This window comes from Hyperolius riggenbachi, chromosome 8 (assembly GCF_040937935.1).
Source record: "Hyperolius riggenbachi isolate aHypRig1 chromosome 8, aHypRig1.pri, whole genome shotgun sequence".
Classification (NCBI taxonomy): Eukaryota; Metazoa; Chordata; class Amphibia; order Anura; family Hyperoliidae; genus Hyperolius; species Hyperolius riggenbachi.
This window is the reverse complement of record NC_090653.1, coordinates 267,641,805-267,661,719: the sequence shown is the minus strand read 5'-3', so window position 1 is coordinate 267,661,719 and position 19,915 is coordinate 267,641,805. Positions and strand designations below refer to the sequence as shown.

Here is a 19,915-nt window from a genome sequence, read left to right as displayed (position 1 = left end):
GATGGAGGGGCGCACTTTGGTGTCTCAGCCCTGGGTGCTGGAGGACCTTGTCCCTGCTCTGCGTACAGACACAGGTTGAAATGCAGTGCATGAAAATCTCATTAATAACTTACAATAGACACACAATAATGACAATGTGCAACTCCTTTTTCTAGGTTTTTATTATCATATTTTGCCTTCATACAGAAAACATTATAGCAAGGCATAATAATAATATACAGTACATAGAAATCTAATGTCAGTGATTGTCACTTATATACAAAAGTGGTTGTCTGAGATACCCCATTAGAGATCATGAACCCTTTGATAACCGTAATAAATCCTCTTATCAGTGGCGTAACTACATTTCATGGGGGGGGCCTTCCCCCCTTCCCCTTTCCCACAATGTTCACACCCCTTCCCTTGTCTCTCCTTGGTACCCTCCTCGGTCTTGGGCCCCATCTCACAAAGGTCATAAAACAAGTGTGGCTATCCTGATCTACACACCCATAACAAGTGTAGCCACAAAAACACCTGATCTGCAGTATAGTCCCCTGTATCGGAGGAAGGGATGGTTAGTAGTGTGGGCCCCACACAGCTCTGGGCCCCCCTGTGATCACATGGGCTGCCCCCCTCTAGTTACACCCCTTCCTCTTATTGCTTCATTGATATGTCCATAATTAAAGGCCAATCATGATCCAAGACTAAAAGACCAAACTAAACCCTGTTATACGGGGTATGAACAGCATTTTACCCAACCAATGGGATTCTGCTACATTAGTGCAAGAGGACACGCCCACCGAGCACCCACAATGAAACCAGAAGGCAGCTCAGACCTTTCGTAATGTATTGCTTTCAAGCCAGTCATATTACATAATTAATCATACAATGTTGTGGTTTGATTTATAGAGAGGGTCAATGAGATGCAAAAAAAAACTGGCTTTCATGCAAATTTTATGTAAATGGTATGCAGTTTGCAACTCAGCCAATCAGGATCAACAGGAAATGTATTTGATTGGCCCAGCTCTAAGCTGCATATAATTTGCATTCAATTTGTATGCAAGCCGGCAAGATAAGCATCTCATTGCCCCTGTGTATTGGTTTACCCTGTTCACTGACTTCACATCACACATCCGTGCCGTAATATTTTGAAACATTGCCTTTCACAAAAAGATTTCACAAAATTATTATTATTGATTTATAAAGCGCCAACATATTCCACAGCGCTGTACAAAGTAAGAAACAAACATAGGATACAAAACAATACACACCAATATACAAAATGGAGAATTGGCACAAAATACAGAATTGGTAATTAAAGTGACAAAATTAATATGCATAAATGTGTAACTAATACCAAGACACAAAAGGGGGAGAGAGCCCTGCCCTTGTGAGTTTATAATCTAAAGGAATGGTGGGAAACAAGAGGTGGGGTAGTGTACAATATTCATACCTAGAGGCAGTGTGTTATAAGGTGGCCCCTAACCAGGGCAGGGGCGGGGCAGAGGCGAGCGAGGCTCCAGCCGCAGAGCGCAGTGTAGGAGGGGCGCACAACTCACTCAGCTATAATTCCCCTATTGTGTTTGAAGCAGAGAGAAATAAGAAAAGGGGACACATGACAGTGACTGCAAGCCAGATAACTAGAGAGTAAGGTGTTGGGGGCCCTGGGGCGCCTCTTAGTCTAATAGCAATCAGTGTGTGACGGCTGGGATGGGAGGGATGGGGGGGGGGGGCGCACTTTGGAGTCTCAGCCTTGGGTGCTGGAGGACCTTGTCCCGGCTCTGCCCCTAACGATCCAATTTCTAGCGAAAAATCGTTCGATCGATCAGATAATTCTGATCGGATGTGATGGGATTGGTTGTAAATAATCTCCTTTGATGGGCAAAACCGATTATGAACGATTATAAAAACAGTCTGATTTTCGTCAAACCAAAATTTGGATTTTCTTGTTGGTTTTGATAGATGGGAAGCAAAGATTGGTTTGTTGATGGTGCAGTGAACGATGTATTATGATATTTCACTTCCCATCAGAATTATCTGATCGCTCAAACGATTTCTCACTAGGTTTTCTAGTAGAAAGTACAACTTGGTAAGCGGTCAAAAGGGGAACTGGCCTAAGGTAGAGCGCATGCTTGACAAAATACATATATACTTTTTTTGTACACTTTAGATAGAGATGCTAAAGCTTACGTGAGAAAATAATACTAATTAAAATGCATACATATAAACCAGCAACACTTTGGCAAGACACCTCCCTGGCGTTCAATTTCCCCAGGATTTCTGTGCAAAAAGTGATAAAATTAATTTCTATAACTTTTTTCTTTCCTGTAACTTGCCAAACTGTGTCAAGCAAGGGTCTAGTATACAGTACAGGAGAGTATTGATGTGTATGCATGTCAATACAGTTCACAGCATGTTTTATCTGTCAATACCGCTATGGAGATCACTTTATATTTGCATAACTGTAGCTTAAAAATATTTAGACGGCAATATTAAATCTACCAGAGTCCGTCTTACTTTGTGAAGAATGACCTGCTATATAAAACACATAGTTATACAACAGCATTGCCTGGGTCATATTAGACCATAGACTACCATACCATAGTTATAAAGCAGCATTGGTTATGTCATATTAGACCATAGCAATGGCTGTAAAACGCTTTGATGAGCTTATTGTAACAGGAGGGGTGAGAGTCTAGGGTGGGTTGTATCACAGGTAGGAGATCTCAGCAATGACGTTCCCAAGAGCTATAATAATAATAATAATAATAATGGCAGTATTTGTATAGCGCCTTTCTCCTGTCGGACTCAAAGCGCTTGCGAGGCAGCCACTAGAGCGCACTCAGTAGGCAGTAGCAGTGTTAGGGAGTCTTGCCCAATGAACTCCTTACTGAATTACTGGCTTACTGAACAGGCAGAGCCGAGATTCGAACCCAGGTCTCCCATGTCAGAGGCAGAGCCCTTAACCAGTACACCATCCAGCCACTGGCTATAAGAGGCCGCAGCTTGACTCCACTCACCAGATACAACACACAAGTGAAGCATTACTTCTGGGCAAGCTCATCATCTTTAAGTAAACATGAGATGGGGACTTATATACTGTACATACCTGGGGCTTCCTCCAGCCCCCTCCAGGCTTATCGCTCCCACACCATCTTCCTCCGCCTTCTCCTTCATCTGCAATTGGCCCCGGAAAGTCCTTTAAGCCAGGGCCGACTGAGCATGTGCGGCCCGGCCGCGCGCGCGCTCCCGTCTGTAGGAGTGGTCTATGCCTGTGCAGGTGCAGAACACTTCTGGTGACAGGACCGAGAGGGGGGAGCTCGCGTGGCTGGATTGTGCTTGTGCCAAGTGGCCCTGAATGGATGACTTACCGTGGCCAGTTGCGGATGAAAAAGGAGGAGGACGGGGGATGGCAATGATAAGCCTGGAGGAGGCTGGAGGAAGCCCCAGGTATGTAGTGTATATATGTTTTTCTTAAGTCCCCAGGTACACTTTAAGCTGCTAAATAGACACTGCAATTCTGGCCTATATGCTGCCAAACAAGCAATCTTTATAGACAATTATACATAAAATATGATATTATAGAGAATCTGAAGTGAAAATAAACTTATGATATAATGGATTGTATGCGTAGTACAGCTCAGAAATAGAACATTAGTAACAAAGAAACTGTTTTCAGTACAAGAAGAGTTAAGAAACTTCAGTTATTATCTGTGCAAAAAGAGCTTCTCTGAGCTCTCCGACCCAACTTGGGTCAGAGACAGTCCTATTTTCTGAGGCACTGATACATTAAAGAAACAGTGAAAAACAGCTTCAGATAAAATTTACTGCAGGGGAGTTTGAAGAGAACCAGAGATGAAGCACCCTCTTGTATTTTACCTTATAAATCAGTGGGAACATGACAGTAAACACCTAATCTGCTCTTTGTTTCATTGTTCTCTGTTTAATCTGACTGTTATCACCTCTGATAAGAATCCCCGACTGAGCACTCAGTCTAGCTTTGCTACGGAAAGATTATAGCTGAGTCTGTCTTCTCTGGTGTCTTTTCAAGCCCAAGCCTGCCCCCTTGTGGCTCTGCTATAATGACTCAGCTATAATTATTCCCTGCAAAGCCAGACTGAATGCTCAGTCCGGGATGCTTATCACAGCTGATAACAGACACTTTTAGCAGTGAGGATGAAACAGAGAGCAGTGTAGGTGTTTTCTCTAATGTTCTTACTGATATACATGGTAAAATACACAAGGGTGCTTCGTCTCTGGTTCCCTTTAAAGGGTCATTTACTCTGCTGTGTTTCCTAGTTTAAAATACAGAATGTGTTTTGTAATTGCAAATATGACAGAATGATGCAAAGTTATTTAAAAGATAAAGCTATATAACTGAAAATAAGAATATGGGACTCTTTTCTTTGCAACTAATGTTCTATTAATTACCCGAATTACACATACAATCCATTATATCACAAGTTTTTTTCTTCGCTTCATTGTCACTTTACGTAGCTGCCTGGGTTTTTTTATACAGTTATAGACAGTTATAAACTGTGTGCAATCGGTAATGATTGTATTGGGCATGGCCACTTTTGAAGTCAAAAATAATGAATGCATTTAATCAATATGTATTGTAGAAAAAAATATAGATTTAAAACATTGTTGCAAAAAATATATTTGCTATATATAATATAGTCACTGTAGCTGCTGGAGATGATCGCGGGTGCCCGTCGTGCCCGGTCCTCACAGGCGACAGCCGGATGCCTCCCCCTTCCCTGTGTTTTACTGCCTAATACAGTTTTATTTTATTTTTAAAATAATTGTCTCTGCTCAATGAATGACATATGCATTGAAGTATGCCAGAGCTAAAATCTATGAACTACTGACCCTTTATCCTGTTCTCAGAAGCCATTTTCTGCCAGGAAAGTGTTCTATATCTGTTATCCCATATCAATTAGGGCTATGCTATAGTCTGACCCAATCCCCACCCATACAGAAACTGTCACTTGCATACCTGATTTTTAACTCTTTCAGGCAGAGAAAAAAATGAACACAGCATAGTTATTTGTGTGCTTGGCACTGTACATACACATCTGTCTCATCATGTCACCTCGTGTAACCATGCTAATTGTCCAGATCATGTAGAAGTCAACCTTGTATGAAGAAAAATCTAAGGGTGTGTGTTTGTTGGGGGGGGCGGAGGGGGGTTTCATTATTTACCGGTCTTTCAAAAGAGATCTTCTATAGCTATATGTTCTATAGCTGCTGCACACTAGATAGTGAAGACAGTATGAGGCTGAAGGGGGCCATACATTAGCTAAAGGGGGCCATACATTAGCTAACCAACCATCCAATTAGATTATTATAATCAAATTGGATGAAAATTGGTGCTGCCAAGTGCATGCCCAAAGTGACCAATTTCGGGACAGAAATTGGCCACACGGTCGATCACGCATGCTGGAAGGTGTCGGGCCAAAGTTGGCTGGTCGGGTGTGCGGCGGTACGGCGGCCGATTTGCGAATGAGCGATGAGAAGACGAAACCCCCGCCGCTGCTTCCGCAATGTATAAATGTATGTAGTGTGTGCGCATTTATACATTACCTGTCCGGTGTCAGCCTCCACGCGGTTTCCGTCCATCTCGCCGGGTTCCGCATACACGCCGGCGGCGCATAGTGTCTGACGTCAGCTGCTATGCGCCGCTAGCGTGTATGCGGCTGTTACGCGGCGAGATGGACGGACACCGTGCGGAAGTTGGTACAGGACAGGTAATGTATAAATGCACACACTACATACATTTATACATTTTGGGGGCAGCGGTGGGGCGGACGCGGCGGCTCAGCTGATTCTCTGATGATTTCATGCTGAAATCGGACGGGAATCGGCCTGTAGTGTATGGGCAGATTCGACAAGAGACAAATTTATCTCTAATCAGATTCGGTTAGAGATAAATGTGTCTCTTGGTCGAATCTGCCCATAATCTTCTAATGTATGGCCACCTTAAGAACATCAGCAATTTTTTTTTTGGGGGGGGGGGGGGGGAGGGAGACAACGGCAGCACACATATTTTTAACTCTCCCAGGGGACTCATCACTTGCCCCCCAGGCCACTTCTATGGACCTATGCTTTATAATGAATTGGGATTCCTATTTTATACTGGCCTCTAGGACGTCAGTCCTGCTGAAATCTGAGGAAACTACCAGACATGGTGCAGATCAGGTATGTTTGGTAGTGGATGAGATGTATGATCTTTCTCTACTTTTGAGGGTCATCAGAGACCAGACCAGAGAGCAGAGAAGATACGCACTGTATAGAAATAGATTATACCCGTAGAGCCTCTCAAGGCATTAGACGTGATGGGATCCCCAGCCAGTCTCTTGTTTTACACCTGGGCCAAAGTGGTTTCTTCTTCGTTGTCTGCTTCTGATCTTAGAATACAGTTTTTGTCCCAACAGCAGTTAAGAGACCCAGAAGGATGAGGGAAATGGAAGGCAGGAGACTTAGGCAACTGTCAAAAGTCAGGTCAAGGTTCATTTCCACCGGATAATGGTCACTGACTTTCAGGGCCTAGAAGATTCAAAAGTGAGAGAGAATACATATTAGGAAGAGACATGGGAGATACACAGACATGGATGGACTTAAAGGGCACCTAAAAGTGAACCAAGCAGCATTTTTAGCACTCAGGGCATCTCAAAAGCACGCTAAAAATGCATACTAGCAATGTGGCTTATTATTAAAAAAAAAACTTTAATTTTACCTCTTCTTTTTACATTTAAAAATTTAGCAGAGGATTTTATTACCCCACTTCCTGCCTGCAGAAACGTCAGGCAGATAAGGACTGATGTAATCATTTCATTGCACACATTATCAGAGAGTTGACAGTTAGCAGAGAGCAAACCAAAGCTTTCAGCAGGGTGGGTGGGGAGATAGGATACTGTGCTGCAAAGAGTTTAGAGAAGCCACAGATGCTATCTTCACACATGCCCATGGATAAATGAATACAGCTAGAAGGGGGAGGGGGAACATGGCAGCTCCTATAGCTATTAGAAACCAGGACAAACTGCAGGGAAAAAAGTGAAGCTTGGTTACCAGTAAGGTCACCAGTTTAACTTAACTGGGGCTTCTTCCAGCCCCCTATAGTCGTCACTTGCTGTCTTTTTTCTCTTCTGCCTTCAGCCGATGTGCCCGTCCGAAAGCAGCAGGCATGGCTCTGGGCTGCACACCTGGATCGCACTTCCGTGGCAGGGAGCATTGTGCACTTGTGTAATTTGAAAAAATTTGCAACTGCGTATGCGCAGAAAGCTCCTGGCTATGAGTGCGAGTTTCGCTTCAGTGTCACTTTAAGCTGGTGACCTTACTGTCACTTTAGTTCCCTTTAAAGTAGACACAAAAGACCAGAATCTCAATGAAAATCTTTCCAAGTTTAAGTGTATCATAGGTGAAGCACCTGTCAGAAAGACCTCAATAAAGGCCCACTAATAAGGATCCATAGCTTTGCACTCCAACGAGCATTACACAGTATTGGATTGTGGAGGGGAGAAGGATATCAGATCGGCACTCAGCTGAGATCTCGTATCTAAATCTCTGTACACACACTAGATGAAACGTGGGCAAGGCAGCCAATAGTGACTTCCTCTGCAGAGAATCCAGGCAGCAACTGACCCCTCTCAGCCACGCGCCCAGCAATCCATCCTGCGAATAACATCACAACTTTGTATTGCGCGTGCGCAGAGCGCTCCCAGCCACGGGGGCGTGATCAAGGACTGCCTGCGCAGTCAGCTGCGACCACCCCGACCAGAAAGTAAGTTCGGGGAATCGGTACGCGGTAACGGAAGGGGATGGAGGAGAACGGGGAAGGGGGGGGGGGCATGAGGAGAGCCCACTATACATTCCTGCTCCCCCCATTTTTAAATTGGTTTTGTGTGTAGATATCCTTTAAAGAGGAACCGTAACCAAGAATTGAACTTCATCCCAATCATTAGTTGATATTCCCTTTCCCATGAGAAATCTCTTCCTTTTCTCAAAGGGATCATCATGGGGGTCTGCATGGCTATTGTGGTGAAACCCCTCCCACAGTGTGATGTCAGGACAGTTTCCTGTCTGTGAACCTTGTTGCATTGTGGGAAATAGCTGTTTACAGCTGTTCCCAACTGCCAAAAAAGCAAGCAGCATCTCCTTACAGTGACATCACCTGCCAGCAGTAAAAATACCATGTGATAAATGTCAGAATGTAAATCAGGGAAAGGAAAGATTTTACAATGGGCAAACACTGACTAAATCATTTACACATAATTATTGTAAAAATGAAACACTTTTTGTATTACATTATTTTCACTGGAGTTCCTCTTTAAAATAAGTTATTATTAGGTTATAACCCATACTCCAATATACTTGTATTATTATTTGTGCCTCCTCTCTAAAATACAACTTTATATCTCACTAAGGATTCTTACGACTGCAAAGAGTTTATTTAATACCTCTACAGAAGCAGTGTTGGAAGATTCAGACACGTTATTGGGGCAGAAATCAACTCACACAGTAGCTAGTATACAATCAGTACATGCAAGAACAGCACATGCCATACATATCGGGGTTCACAAGCCTCTATCTTAAAAAGTGGGTAAAAGAAATAATGCAGGTTTATAGCATTATTGAACATGGACCCATTTTAATGATTTCTGCTGCCCGGACGTGAAGCTCACGTCCGGGCGGCTGCTCTTCTGCGCTTCGCCGCGATAGCGGGCGTGCCTCCGTGGTGTCCCCCGGTAGCCCTGGGATCAGTGAAAAGGAACATGGTTCCCGATCACCGATCCCTTTCCCCGCAGAAAAACCGAAGCGCTCACCCGTGAGGCTTCAGTTCTTCTGCCCGGAAAAATTTCCGCATCCCCCTTGTACTTCCCCTTAGCGAGAAATACAAGGAGGGAAAACAAAAAACGAAGGTGGCCATCTTGTGTCCAAATAGTAAAACTACATCTACACATTTTTTACATTACACTCTACACATTTTACAACATTAAAAATTAACTGTTTATGTCCTACACCGAAATATTACCCAAATAAAATTCTTAATGGTAAAAAAAAAAAATTACAATAAAAAAAAAGACATAAATAGTTGACTAAGGGTCTGAATTTTTTAAATATGCAATTGAAAGGGGTATACTACAAACATTTTTTAAATTATAGGCTTGTAAATAGTGATGGACGCAAAATGGAAACAAGGCACCTTTATTTCCAAATAAAATATTGGCGCCATACATTGTGGTAGGGACAAAATTTAAATGGTGTAGTAACCGAGACATACGGGCAAATAAAATATGTGGGTTTTAATTATGGTAGCATGGATTATTTTAAAGCTATAATGGCCGAAAACTGAGAAATAATGAATTTTTTCAATTTTTTTCTTATTAATCCTGTTAAAATGTATTTATAAATAAATAATTCTTAGCAAAATGTACCACCCAAAGAAAGCCTAATTAGTAGTGGAAAAAACAAGATATAGATCAATACATTTTGATAAGTAGTGATAAAGTTATTAGCGAATGAATGGGAGGTGAAAATTGCTCTGATGCATAAGGTGAAAAATCCCCGCGGGCTGAAATGGTTAAAGAGGCACTGTAGTGAAAATAATGTAACAAATAAAATTGCAATTTTTTTTTTCAATATCCATTTATAACATAATTACTTAGTGTTTGCCTATTGTAAAATCTTTACTCTCCAATTTACTTTCTGAAATTTATCACTGGTGGCGACATCGGCATCGGAATGTTTGTTTATTGAGAGTTCTAAAGTTAGTAGAAAATATACCTGGTCTCCCAAAATGCTCTGGGAGGGAGAATTCCGCATATCTAATCAGCCTAGGCTGTGACATCACTGGGAGGGCAGGGCTACATATCATAACACAGCAATATATAGATATAGGAAGCGTTTCTGATGCCAAAACCTGGAAAATTACAGTAAAAATGAATATCCTGAATAATTTACTGCATTCTACTATATGTCACTACAGCACATCTTTAACCACTTTGCCGCCCGGGTACAGTATATCTACGCTCCTTTGGACTTCAGTTCCCTGCCCGGAGTGTAGATACACGCACCCCCCGCCGCTGTCCGCGCTCCCGCTCTCCCGTGCACGCCGCCGCCCGCTCGCCTGGAGATCAATGAACGGGAAAATCCCATTCCCGTTCATTGAGCTATGCCCCCCAGCAATGATCGGGTGCTTCTATGAGAAGCAGCGCGATCATTGTGAAAAAAAAAGTTTCCCATCCTCATTGAACTTCCTGTAAGCGTACTTCCTAAGCTTGCAGGACACATTTACAAAAAATTACTGTGGCCATCTTGTAGGCAAAAAGTAAAACTACACCCAAAAACATTTTTCATATACAAATACATTATTTTACAATATAAATTAACTCATTAACTCCCACACTCCCCAATTGTTACCAATTTTTTTTTTTAGTAATAAAAAAAAAAAAAATTACAATAATAATAAAAAAAAAACATAAATAGTTACCTTAGGGACTGAAATCTTTAAATATTTATGTCAAGAGGGTATAACACTGTTACTTTATAAATTATGGGCTTGTAATTAGGGATGGACGCAAAACTGAAAAAAAATGCACCTTTATTTGCAAATAAAATATTGGCGCCAAACATTGTGATAGGGACATAATTTAAACGGTGTAATAACCGGGACAAATGGGCAAATAAGTTACATGGATTTTAATTACAGTAGCATGCATTATTTAAAAAATATAATGGCCGAAAACTGAAAAATAATGATTTTTTTTCCAAATGTTTTCCTATTTTCCCATTAAAACATATTTAGAATAAAATAATTCTTGGCATAATGTCTCACCTAAAGAAAGCCTAATTGGTGGCAAAAAAACAAGATATAGTTCATTTCATTGCGATAAGTAATAATAAAGTTATAGGCGAATGAATGTAAGAAGCACTGAAAGGTGAAAATTGCTCGGATGCTGAAGGGGTAAAACCCCTCAGTTGTGAAGCGGTTACAGTTTTTTTTTTGTTAAACCCACTTTGATATACATACACTATGCTTTAAAGCAGGAATGAAAAGTCATTGAAAAGCAAAATAATGACTAATTAGAACTCAGCTCTCCAAAGCATCAGGGATGGTTTTAGGCAAAGTTGGGCCCTGAGCAGAAATTAAACTGGGGCTCTCTACATGTTAGTACTGTACTGAACATTAAAGAGACACTGAAGCGAAAAAAAAAATGATGATATTATGATTTGTATGTGTAGCACAGCTAAGAAATAAAACATTAAGATCAGATACATCAGTGTAATTGTTTCCAGTACAGGAAGAGTTGAGAAACTCCAGTTGTTATCTCTATGCAAACAAGCCATTAAGCTCTACGACTAAGTTAGTCGTGGAGAGGGCTGTTATCTGACTTTTATTATCTCAACTGTAAGTGAACTGTTTACTTTTCCTCTGCTAGAGGAGAGTTCATTACTTCACAGACTGCTCTGAAAGACTCATTTTGAATGCTGAGTGTTGTGTATTCTACACATATTATAGAATGATGCAATGTTAGAAAAAACACCATATACCTGAAAATAAAAGTATGAGAATATTTTCTTTGCTGCTAATCTTCTAGTAATTATTCATAGTACACAACCAATTCACTATATCATATTTTTTTTTTCCGCTTCAGTGTCTCTTTAAAGAGGCCCTGTAGTGACATATAGTAGAATGCAGTAAATTATACAGGATACCCACTTTTATGATAATTTTCCTGGTTTCAGCATCAGAAACACTTCCTGTAGCTACATATTGCAGTATATTGGTATGTAACCCCACCCTTCCAGTGATGCTTAGCCCAGGCTGATTAGATATGCGGATATTCTCCTCCAGGAGCATTCTGGGATACCAGGTATATTTCCTGCTGGCTTTAGAATTCCCAGTAAACAAACATTCTGCAGAACTGCACCTGACAGGATTAAAGACGTTGCCACCTTTGATACATTTCAGAATGTAAATTGGGGAGTGGAAAGATTTGACAATAGGGCGAATACAGACTAAACAATTTAAAAATGAATATTATAAAAATAAATAAGTACTTTTATTATGTTATTTTCACTACAGTTCCTCTTTAAGTATTTGTGTCCTCCGCAGTTTCTATAAGGAATTCAGGGCCCTAGGTGACTGCCCAGGTTACCCAATGGAAGCATCGCCCTAGCCAGCCCTGAAGGACGTCAGTAATCAGGAGCATCTGGTTCTTTTCATGCTCCGATCATACCTGCGCCTCTGTAAGTCTCAGCTCCTTGGTAAAGTTGTAGATGCCGGCAGACGTCACCATGTCCACCAGTGTCTGGCCATAAACCACGATTCTGCAGGAAAATAACGTAAAAGCCTGTGCTGTTTAATGGATTCGGATCAGTCACAGCTAAACGCAAAGCAAATGTATTTATTCTGCTGCAGATAATTTAGTAAAGAGCTAACACATTGCACAGAACTGTACATAATTGTAAGATTTGCACATGACTGTCTTCTGTCCTCCTTTAGAATCACCTCCTTACATCCACAAATATAAGATTTCTCACATGCTTCACCCCTCCTCTGGAATTCCCTTCCAAAACACATCTGTCAATCTCCAACCTTTGAAATCTTAAAAGAGAGTCAGAAAAAATTTCAATTACCTATTTTTATCGCAGAGTTATCTTAAGCATTAAGATCAAAGCTGATTCGCTGCGCGACAGAAAAAACTATTTATCCACAGAACCCCCCCCCCCCCCCCCCACCACCACCACCACCAATTATTCTGGGCCAAATTCTGCGATTGCAGAATGTTGCTTCCTGGGAGAGGCAGAGCTGTGCGCAGTAGCTCTGCCTCTGCACCACTCAATCTTCTTTCACTGAGAGGGGCTGGGAGAGGCGGAGATTGGCTGGATTAGAGGCGGAGATACAGCACAAAGGTCTGCCTCCCCCGGGCAGCAAATTATACGACCTGGAAAGTCGTGGAATTTTGCCCTGCGATTTTGGGGGGATGGGGGCAGGGAATGAATACCTTGTTTTGCCGCGGGAATACGGTGAATCAGTTTTGATCTTAATGCTTAAGATAACTGCGAGATAAAAACAGGTAATTGAAATGGCTTCAGACTCTCTTTAACGACTTTGTCCTTCTTGACGTAGTTCTACGTCAAGGAGGACATGTGCGGCCCCGCGACCGATCCCGCGCATACACGCGCGCTCCCGGCCACGGATTCGTTGGCCCGGGAATCAATGAATCGGGCCATGGTGCCCGATCACTGATTCCTTTTCCCTGCAGAAAAAGCGACAGCTTCTCTCGGAAGCTTCACTTTTTCTGACACCTATGTCCCTCTAAGCGTACATTGTATGCTTAGAGTGACGTCAGGTAAACAAACTCAAGTAAAACTACATCTAAAAGTAAAAAAAAATTAAAATACACATATATTTCCCCAAATCAAACACTATTTACATACCACCCTCCCAAAAATACCCACATAAAATGTTTAATAAAAAAAAACAAAAAAACATTGCATTAAAAAAAACACAAATATTTACCTAAGGGTCTAAACTTTTTAAATATCTATGTAAAGATGAAATATTTCTATATTTTTTTATAAGCTTGTAAATAGTGATGGATGCAAAACGGAAAAAATGCTCTTTTATTTCCAAATACAATATTGTCGCCATACATTGTACTAGGGACATAATTTAAACGGTGAAATAACCGGGACAAATGGGCAAATACAATACGTGGGTTTTAATTATGGAGACATGTATTATTTTAAAACTATAATGGCTGAAAACTGAGAAATAATGAATTTTTTCACTTTTTTTCTTATTCTTACTGTTAAAATGCATTAACAGTAAGGTAGCTCTTAGCAAAATGTACCACCCAAAGAAAGCTTAATTGGTGGCGGAAAAAACAAGATATAGATCAGTTCATTGGGATAAGTAGTGATAAAGTTATAGGCTAATGAATGGGAGGTGAACATTGCTCGGATGCATAAAGTGAAAACGACCGAGGGCTTAAAGGGAACCTTAACTGAGAGTGATATGGATGTTTCCTGTTAAACAATACCAGTTGCCTGGCAGTCCAGCTGATCTCTGTAGCTGCAATAGTGGCTGAATCACACCCTGAAACAAGCATGCAGCTAATCCAGTCTGACTTCAGTCACAGCACCTGATCTGCATGCTTGTTCAGGGGCTGTGGCTAATAGTATTAGAGACACAGGATCAGCAGGCGATTCAGGCAACTGGTATTATTTTAAAAGGAAAAATCCATATCCTTCTTAGTTTAGGTTCCCTTTAAGTGGTTAAGCACTCAAAACTAATAGCATGTGACTGCAGGGTCATACGATTGTCGTTTTTTGCATTGCTATGGGATGCAGCAGGGACATCGCATCACACTGCAAAATACAAATGTAAAAAGAGCCTCAAACAGTAAGTAGTCTTTAGCAAGGCTCCCTGAAGCTCCTGGATGCCTGTGGAGAGCGCCCCAAGTGGCTGCAACTCTGAGGCGATTTGAGTTGGCCATGAGAACAGCACAATATAAGTGTTATGTGTCTTGTCTGTTGTCAGGAGACTGGGAGGAGTCCAGGTTCAGCAGAATGTCTGACCTGTCGTAGGGGCAGTCTGTGCTCTCTCTCACTGTAGTGTCTGTGTTGTCACTGATCAGCCAATGGAAATCCGTGTCAGTATACAGGCGGAGAGAGCGTCTCTTCTTCTTAGACAGGTAGCTACAGCCAGCATTGAAGTCCCCCATCATCACCACATTCTGTTACGGAGATAAAGAAAGAAAAGACGTTATAGCTCGACAGACACCAGAAAAAAAAAGATATGATCATAAAAGTTTGGAAAGGATCAGTGGCAAAGCTAGAGATCATGGGGCCCCATAGTAAAACTTTCATTGGGCCCTCAGATGCAGGTACTCTTTAGCTATGCTACCTGCCCCTAACCTATGGATAGGGGTTAATTGGGCAATTTATATTCCCGTGCAATCTACAATGCATATAGTCCATGGGCACTGATAGAGGGTGGAGGAGCACAAGAAAGTTAATACTGAATACATCACGTATCACCTGGGCCCCTTCTGCACCAAGGTCCCCATAGAAGCTGCTATAGCTATTGCTACGCCCCTGGTAAAGATAATCTCAATGTTGACGCAGTGGCGTAGCTAAGGAGCTTTGGGCCCTGATGCAAGTTTTACATTGGGCCCCCCAAGCATCCTATACATAACAATTCACATGGACAGGCCCTAAGTCATCAAAGGTATTACCGGAATCCACGTGTGTTGATTTGATGTCTGCATTTCTGCTCCACGACTAACACCGGACCGCACTTCCCTTACGGTACACATGGAACTTTTGTGGCGTTTTTAGTCAGTGATCATTTAGTGCAGTCTCAGGTGTGTCCAGGTGGACTTTAGCCACGCCCACACATACTCGTGGCCACAGCCCAGATGAATGTTGCTATTTGATGACCGCCTACACTATTTGTTATGTAGCACTTCATACATACACTTCATACATCCCATGAATGCTCAGATTTTAGTTATAATTAGGCCCCATACACACTTAGAAGCGCAAAACACAGCGATTTTTGCGGGAGTTATTTTTCCGTGATTTCACGCGGAAAAATCACTAGACAGTGCACTGATTTCTCCGCGATCGCGTTTAGCGCTGCTATAGCACTGAAACGCGGTCGCCTGGAAATCGCCTGAAAATGGTGCAGGCTACGCGTTCCGCGATTTTAACAGGCCCATAGGGTTTTATTACACTAGCGCTTTCAAAAGCTCTAGCGTTTGATCGTTTTGCCAAAATCACCGGCAAAACGCTCAAGTGTGAATGGGGCCTAATAAAGGTTATGTTTCAACATTTGGGTTAATTCACCTGACAGCGCCAGCGACTGCTCACATCCGTAAATACGTCATAAAGGGCTTCAAGCTCCACAGCGGCCTTATCCGGTTCCGTGTGCTGAGGAATGATGACCAGATCCCGCAGGGCTGAACAGCAGAAAAGAAGCAAAATATGCGTACGTTAAAAAGGGGCGCTGGGAAAAAAGGGCGCCGGGTTTTTAACGATAAGCATGGATAACGTTTAAAAATGTATTGTACTGTATTTCGTTTAAAATTAATGTTTTTTAAAGTTATAAATCATTAAATAATGTGCATTAAATCGGCAATTGTAAAAACGTTAATCTTTCGTTTAAATACTGAAACGTATAATAACGTTAAAAAAAAAAAAAATTACTAAGTAACCCTCCCTGTACCTACCCCTAACCCCTAGACCCCCCCTGTTGATGCCTAAACCTAAGACCCCCCCTGTTGGTGCCTAAGTAACCCTCCCTGTACCTACCCGTAACCCCTAGACCCCCCTGTTAGTGCCTAAACCTAAGACCCCCCTGTTGGTGCCTAAACCTAAGACCCCCCTGTTGGTGCCTAAACCTAAGACCCCCCTGTTGGTACCTAAACCTAAGACCCCCCTGTTGGTGCCTAAACCTAAGACCCCCCTTTTGGTGCCTAAACCTAAGACCCCCTGTTGGTGCCTAAACCTAAGACCCCCCCTGTTGGTGCCTAAACCTAAGACCCCCCTGTTGGTGCCTAAACCTAAGACCCCCCTGTTGGTTTTTTCGTTTAAAAATAATGTAAAAAAAAAAAAAAAAAAGTACTGTTTTTCGTTTAAAAATAATGTTTGAAAAAAAATATTGTACTGTTATTCGTTTAAAAATAATATTTAAAAATGTATAAATCATTAAATAATGTGTAATCATGAGAAGCAGTAATAAAACATTAAGTCTCCGGGCGCCGCTTTTAAAACGTTATTTTTCACCGGCGCCCTTTTTTCCTATCGGGCGCCCATTAAACGATATTTATTATAGGAGTGAATGGCGGCGCCCGATTTGTCCACTAGCCTCAGGCGCCCGAATTTACTGTTTCCGCAAAATATATTAATATACACACTGTCATCAGCCAAATTTATGGAAACCATATAGAGTTGTGGAGGCGCCCTTGTGCCACCGAACCGCTCTGACCCACGAAGCATACACTCCACAAGACCCCAGAAGTTGTCCTGTAGTAACTGCTAACAAGACGTTAGCGGCGGAACTTTCAAGTCCAGTGAGATGGGGCCTCTGTGGATCAGAGCTGATTTATACATTATTTAGTCAGTGTCTGCCCATTGTAAAATCTTTTTTAACCCTGATTTACATTCTGAAATGTATCGCCGGTGGCGACACCTTTATTCCTGATTTCTGCAGAATGTTTGTTTACTGTGAAGTTCCAACCAGTAGAAAATATACCTGGTTTCCCAGAATGCTCGGAGAGGATTTTGTATAGCTAAACAGCCTAAATAACTGTAAAAGTGGGTAGCCTGAAAAATGTACTGCATTCTACTATATATGTTACTACAGCGCCTCTTTAACCTAGTAGTATGTTTTTGTGTTGTGAGAGAATACCAGACCACCCAGAGAAAACCCACACAAACACAAGGTGAACATACAAACCTCATGCATGTGTTGCTTTTTTACAGGTGCTCCTGTCAAAAGTGAGCTATATTAGGTGGCTGGTGGAAAGCTCAGTTCTTGAAGGTGATGTGTTGGAAGCAGAAAAAAATGGGCAAGTGTAACTCAGTGACTATGACAAATTTTGTGCTTGGAAATTAGTGTATGCAGAGAAAAGAAGTATGAGGCCATATTACATATTCACCAGCAGGTGTCTCCCTTACATCACAATCCTACTCAATCTTCTAATCCGGGACAGTTTGTGTATTTTGAGAATACACAAACTGCAAAAATGAAACCCACCAATCAGCTTTGTGATTACTGGAAGCGCATTACATTGATTTCTATAGGAATAAAGGAACACTCATCTCAGTGTGGTAATACTGCAAGTAGGGGCGTAACTAAGACTCCCCGGGCCCCCCTGCAGAAATTGTGAGCGGGCCCCCCTCCCCCCAGGGCCTCCCTCCCCCCGGGGCCCGGTCGTGGCTGTTTTGGGGGGCTGGAGGGGTCGCAGCATGAGGGGAAAGCTATGGCCACACTCGGCGGGGAGGGGGGAAGGTCCCCCCCCTCCCTCACCTCAGGCTTTCCCCTCTGTGCTCCCCTCCAGCTTCTAGCTATACAAGTGCAGCGAGCGGAGCGGCAGGCAAACATACCTTCCGTACGTCCGGGCGCTTCTCACTCTATTGACTGACGCTACTTCCTGTTTTATACAGGAAGTCGCGTCAGTCACTAGAGCGAGAAGTGTCCGCGCTGGAACACACGGAAGGTATGTTTGCCTGCCGCTGCCCGCCGCTCCGCTGCACTTGTATAGCTATTGAAGCTGGAGGGGAGCACAGAGGGGAAAGCCTGAGGTGAGGGAGGTGGGGGGGACCTTCCCCCCTCCCCGCCGAGTGTGGCCATAGCTTTCCCCTCATGCTGCGTCCCCTCCAGCCCCCCAAAACGCACCACTTAAGAAGGCGCATTGCAATTAACATTATTTTGCCGGTGACCTTGTGATTGGCAAAGGACATCGGCAAGGGGTTTATCGATAACTGAACTTAATTCTCCCAGGACCCGAGGATGCATGCCATCCGGGCCAGGTGCCTTGTCTATTTTTAATTTATTTAGTTTTGCCTTCACTTCTTACTGCGTTAAAGCGAACCAGAGACGAAGCACCCTCATGTATTTACCATATATATCAATGGGAACATTAGAGAAAACACCTACCCTGCTCTCTGTTTCATTATTTACTGTTCAGATTGCTTCTCATCAGGCATGATAAAATCCCTGACTGAGCATTCAATCTGGCTTTGTTCAGGAATCTTTATAGCTGAGTCTGTCTTCTGTGCTGTCTTTTCGAGCCCAAGCCTGCCCCCTTGTGGCTCTGCTCAGGAATCATTATAGCTGAATCATTATAGCAAATCCAGACTGAATGCTCAGTCGGGGATTTTATCTGGCTGATTAGAAGCAATCTGAACAGTAAATAATGAAACAGAGAGCAGGGTAGGTGTTTTCTCTAATGTTCCCACTGATATATATGGTAAAATACATGAGGGTGCTTCGTCTCTGGTTCACTTTAAGTATTTAATATTACAGTTGGAGGATTGAGACTCTTCTGCATCTGTAATTTGCAACAGTGATGTTACCCTTGTGAAGACAGAAGCAAAGAAAGCATTTAATAACTCTGCCTTACTTTGGTCGTCCACCATTGAGTTCCCAGCCTCATCCTTTAGGAGTCCTATACAGTCAACCTTTCTTTTTTTAGAGTTGATGTACTTGTAAAACTTCTTTGGGTTAGATTTGATATCATTAACGATTTGATTTTCAGCTTCAATCTTTGCCAGCCTAATTTTGTAAATTTTGTAACAGCTTTTGTAGAAAAAAAAACGTGGAAAATCCCTCTGATCTGGCGTTTTTAGAGCAATTTTCCACTTTTCCTACACTTAACATTGAGGCTGAATTGCCTCAGAAATGCTGCAGGACCCGCATTTGCGTTTGGGAAAAAATCACATCGCTCAGGTGTGATCCATCCCATTCAAATACATTAGCCAAGCGCATTTCTATCGTTTTTAAAAGCGCTCAGAAGCGCTCTTGGGGCTTGATTCACAAAGTGGTGCTAACCTACTTAGCACGTCTAAAGTCTTTAGACGTGCTAACCAGGGTGCTAAGTAGGTTAGCACCGGATTTCTCAATCAGACCGCGCGCTAAGTACCGCGCTAAGTCCTATGCGCGCGCTAAGTCCCATAGGCTTTAATGGGCACTTCGCGCAGATAACTTTACGCGCGATATGTTTCGCGCGCAAATTAGCGCACAAAAAGCTCTTTTAGACGTGCTAAGGGGCTTTTCACAGGCGTGCTAACCGCTTTGTGAATCAAGCCCTTGGTGTGCACCGGCCCTGAATCCGTTTATATAAAAATGAAATGAACATTCCCTGGCCCATATGCAATTCTCTTTTTCTCCTAAGTTTTCTCCTAGGAGATAAATTTT

At 42.4% G+C, this 19,915-nt stretch overlaps 1 protein-coding gene across 3 annotated transcripts in view; it reads right to left on the bottom strand.

The window, feature by feature from the left end:
- Nucleotides 1-4,206: 4,206 nt before the first annotated feature.
- Nucleotides 4,207-19,915, bottom strand: part of LOC137527851 (deoxyribonuclease-1-like 1) — a 96,498-nt gene continuing 80,789 nt past the window's right edge. For all 3 annotated transcript variants that reach the window (XM_068248818.1, XM_068248817.1, XM_068248819.1), the window contains 4 exons: nt 15,841-15,953; nt 14,569-14,726; nt 12,222-12,312; nt 4,207-6,528 (listed from right to left, as the gene is read on the bottom strand). In XM_068248818.1, coding sequence (XP_068104919.1) covers nt 6,391-6,528; nt 12,222-12,312; nt 14,569-14,726; nt 15,841-15,953 — 500 coding nt within the window. In that variant the 3' untranslated portion in view covers nt 4,207-6,390. The remainder of the gene's footprint in view (nt 6,529-12,221; nt 12,313-14,568; nt 14,727-15,840; nt 15,954-19,915) is intronic.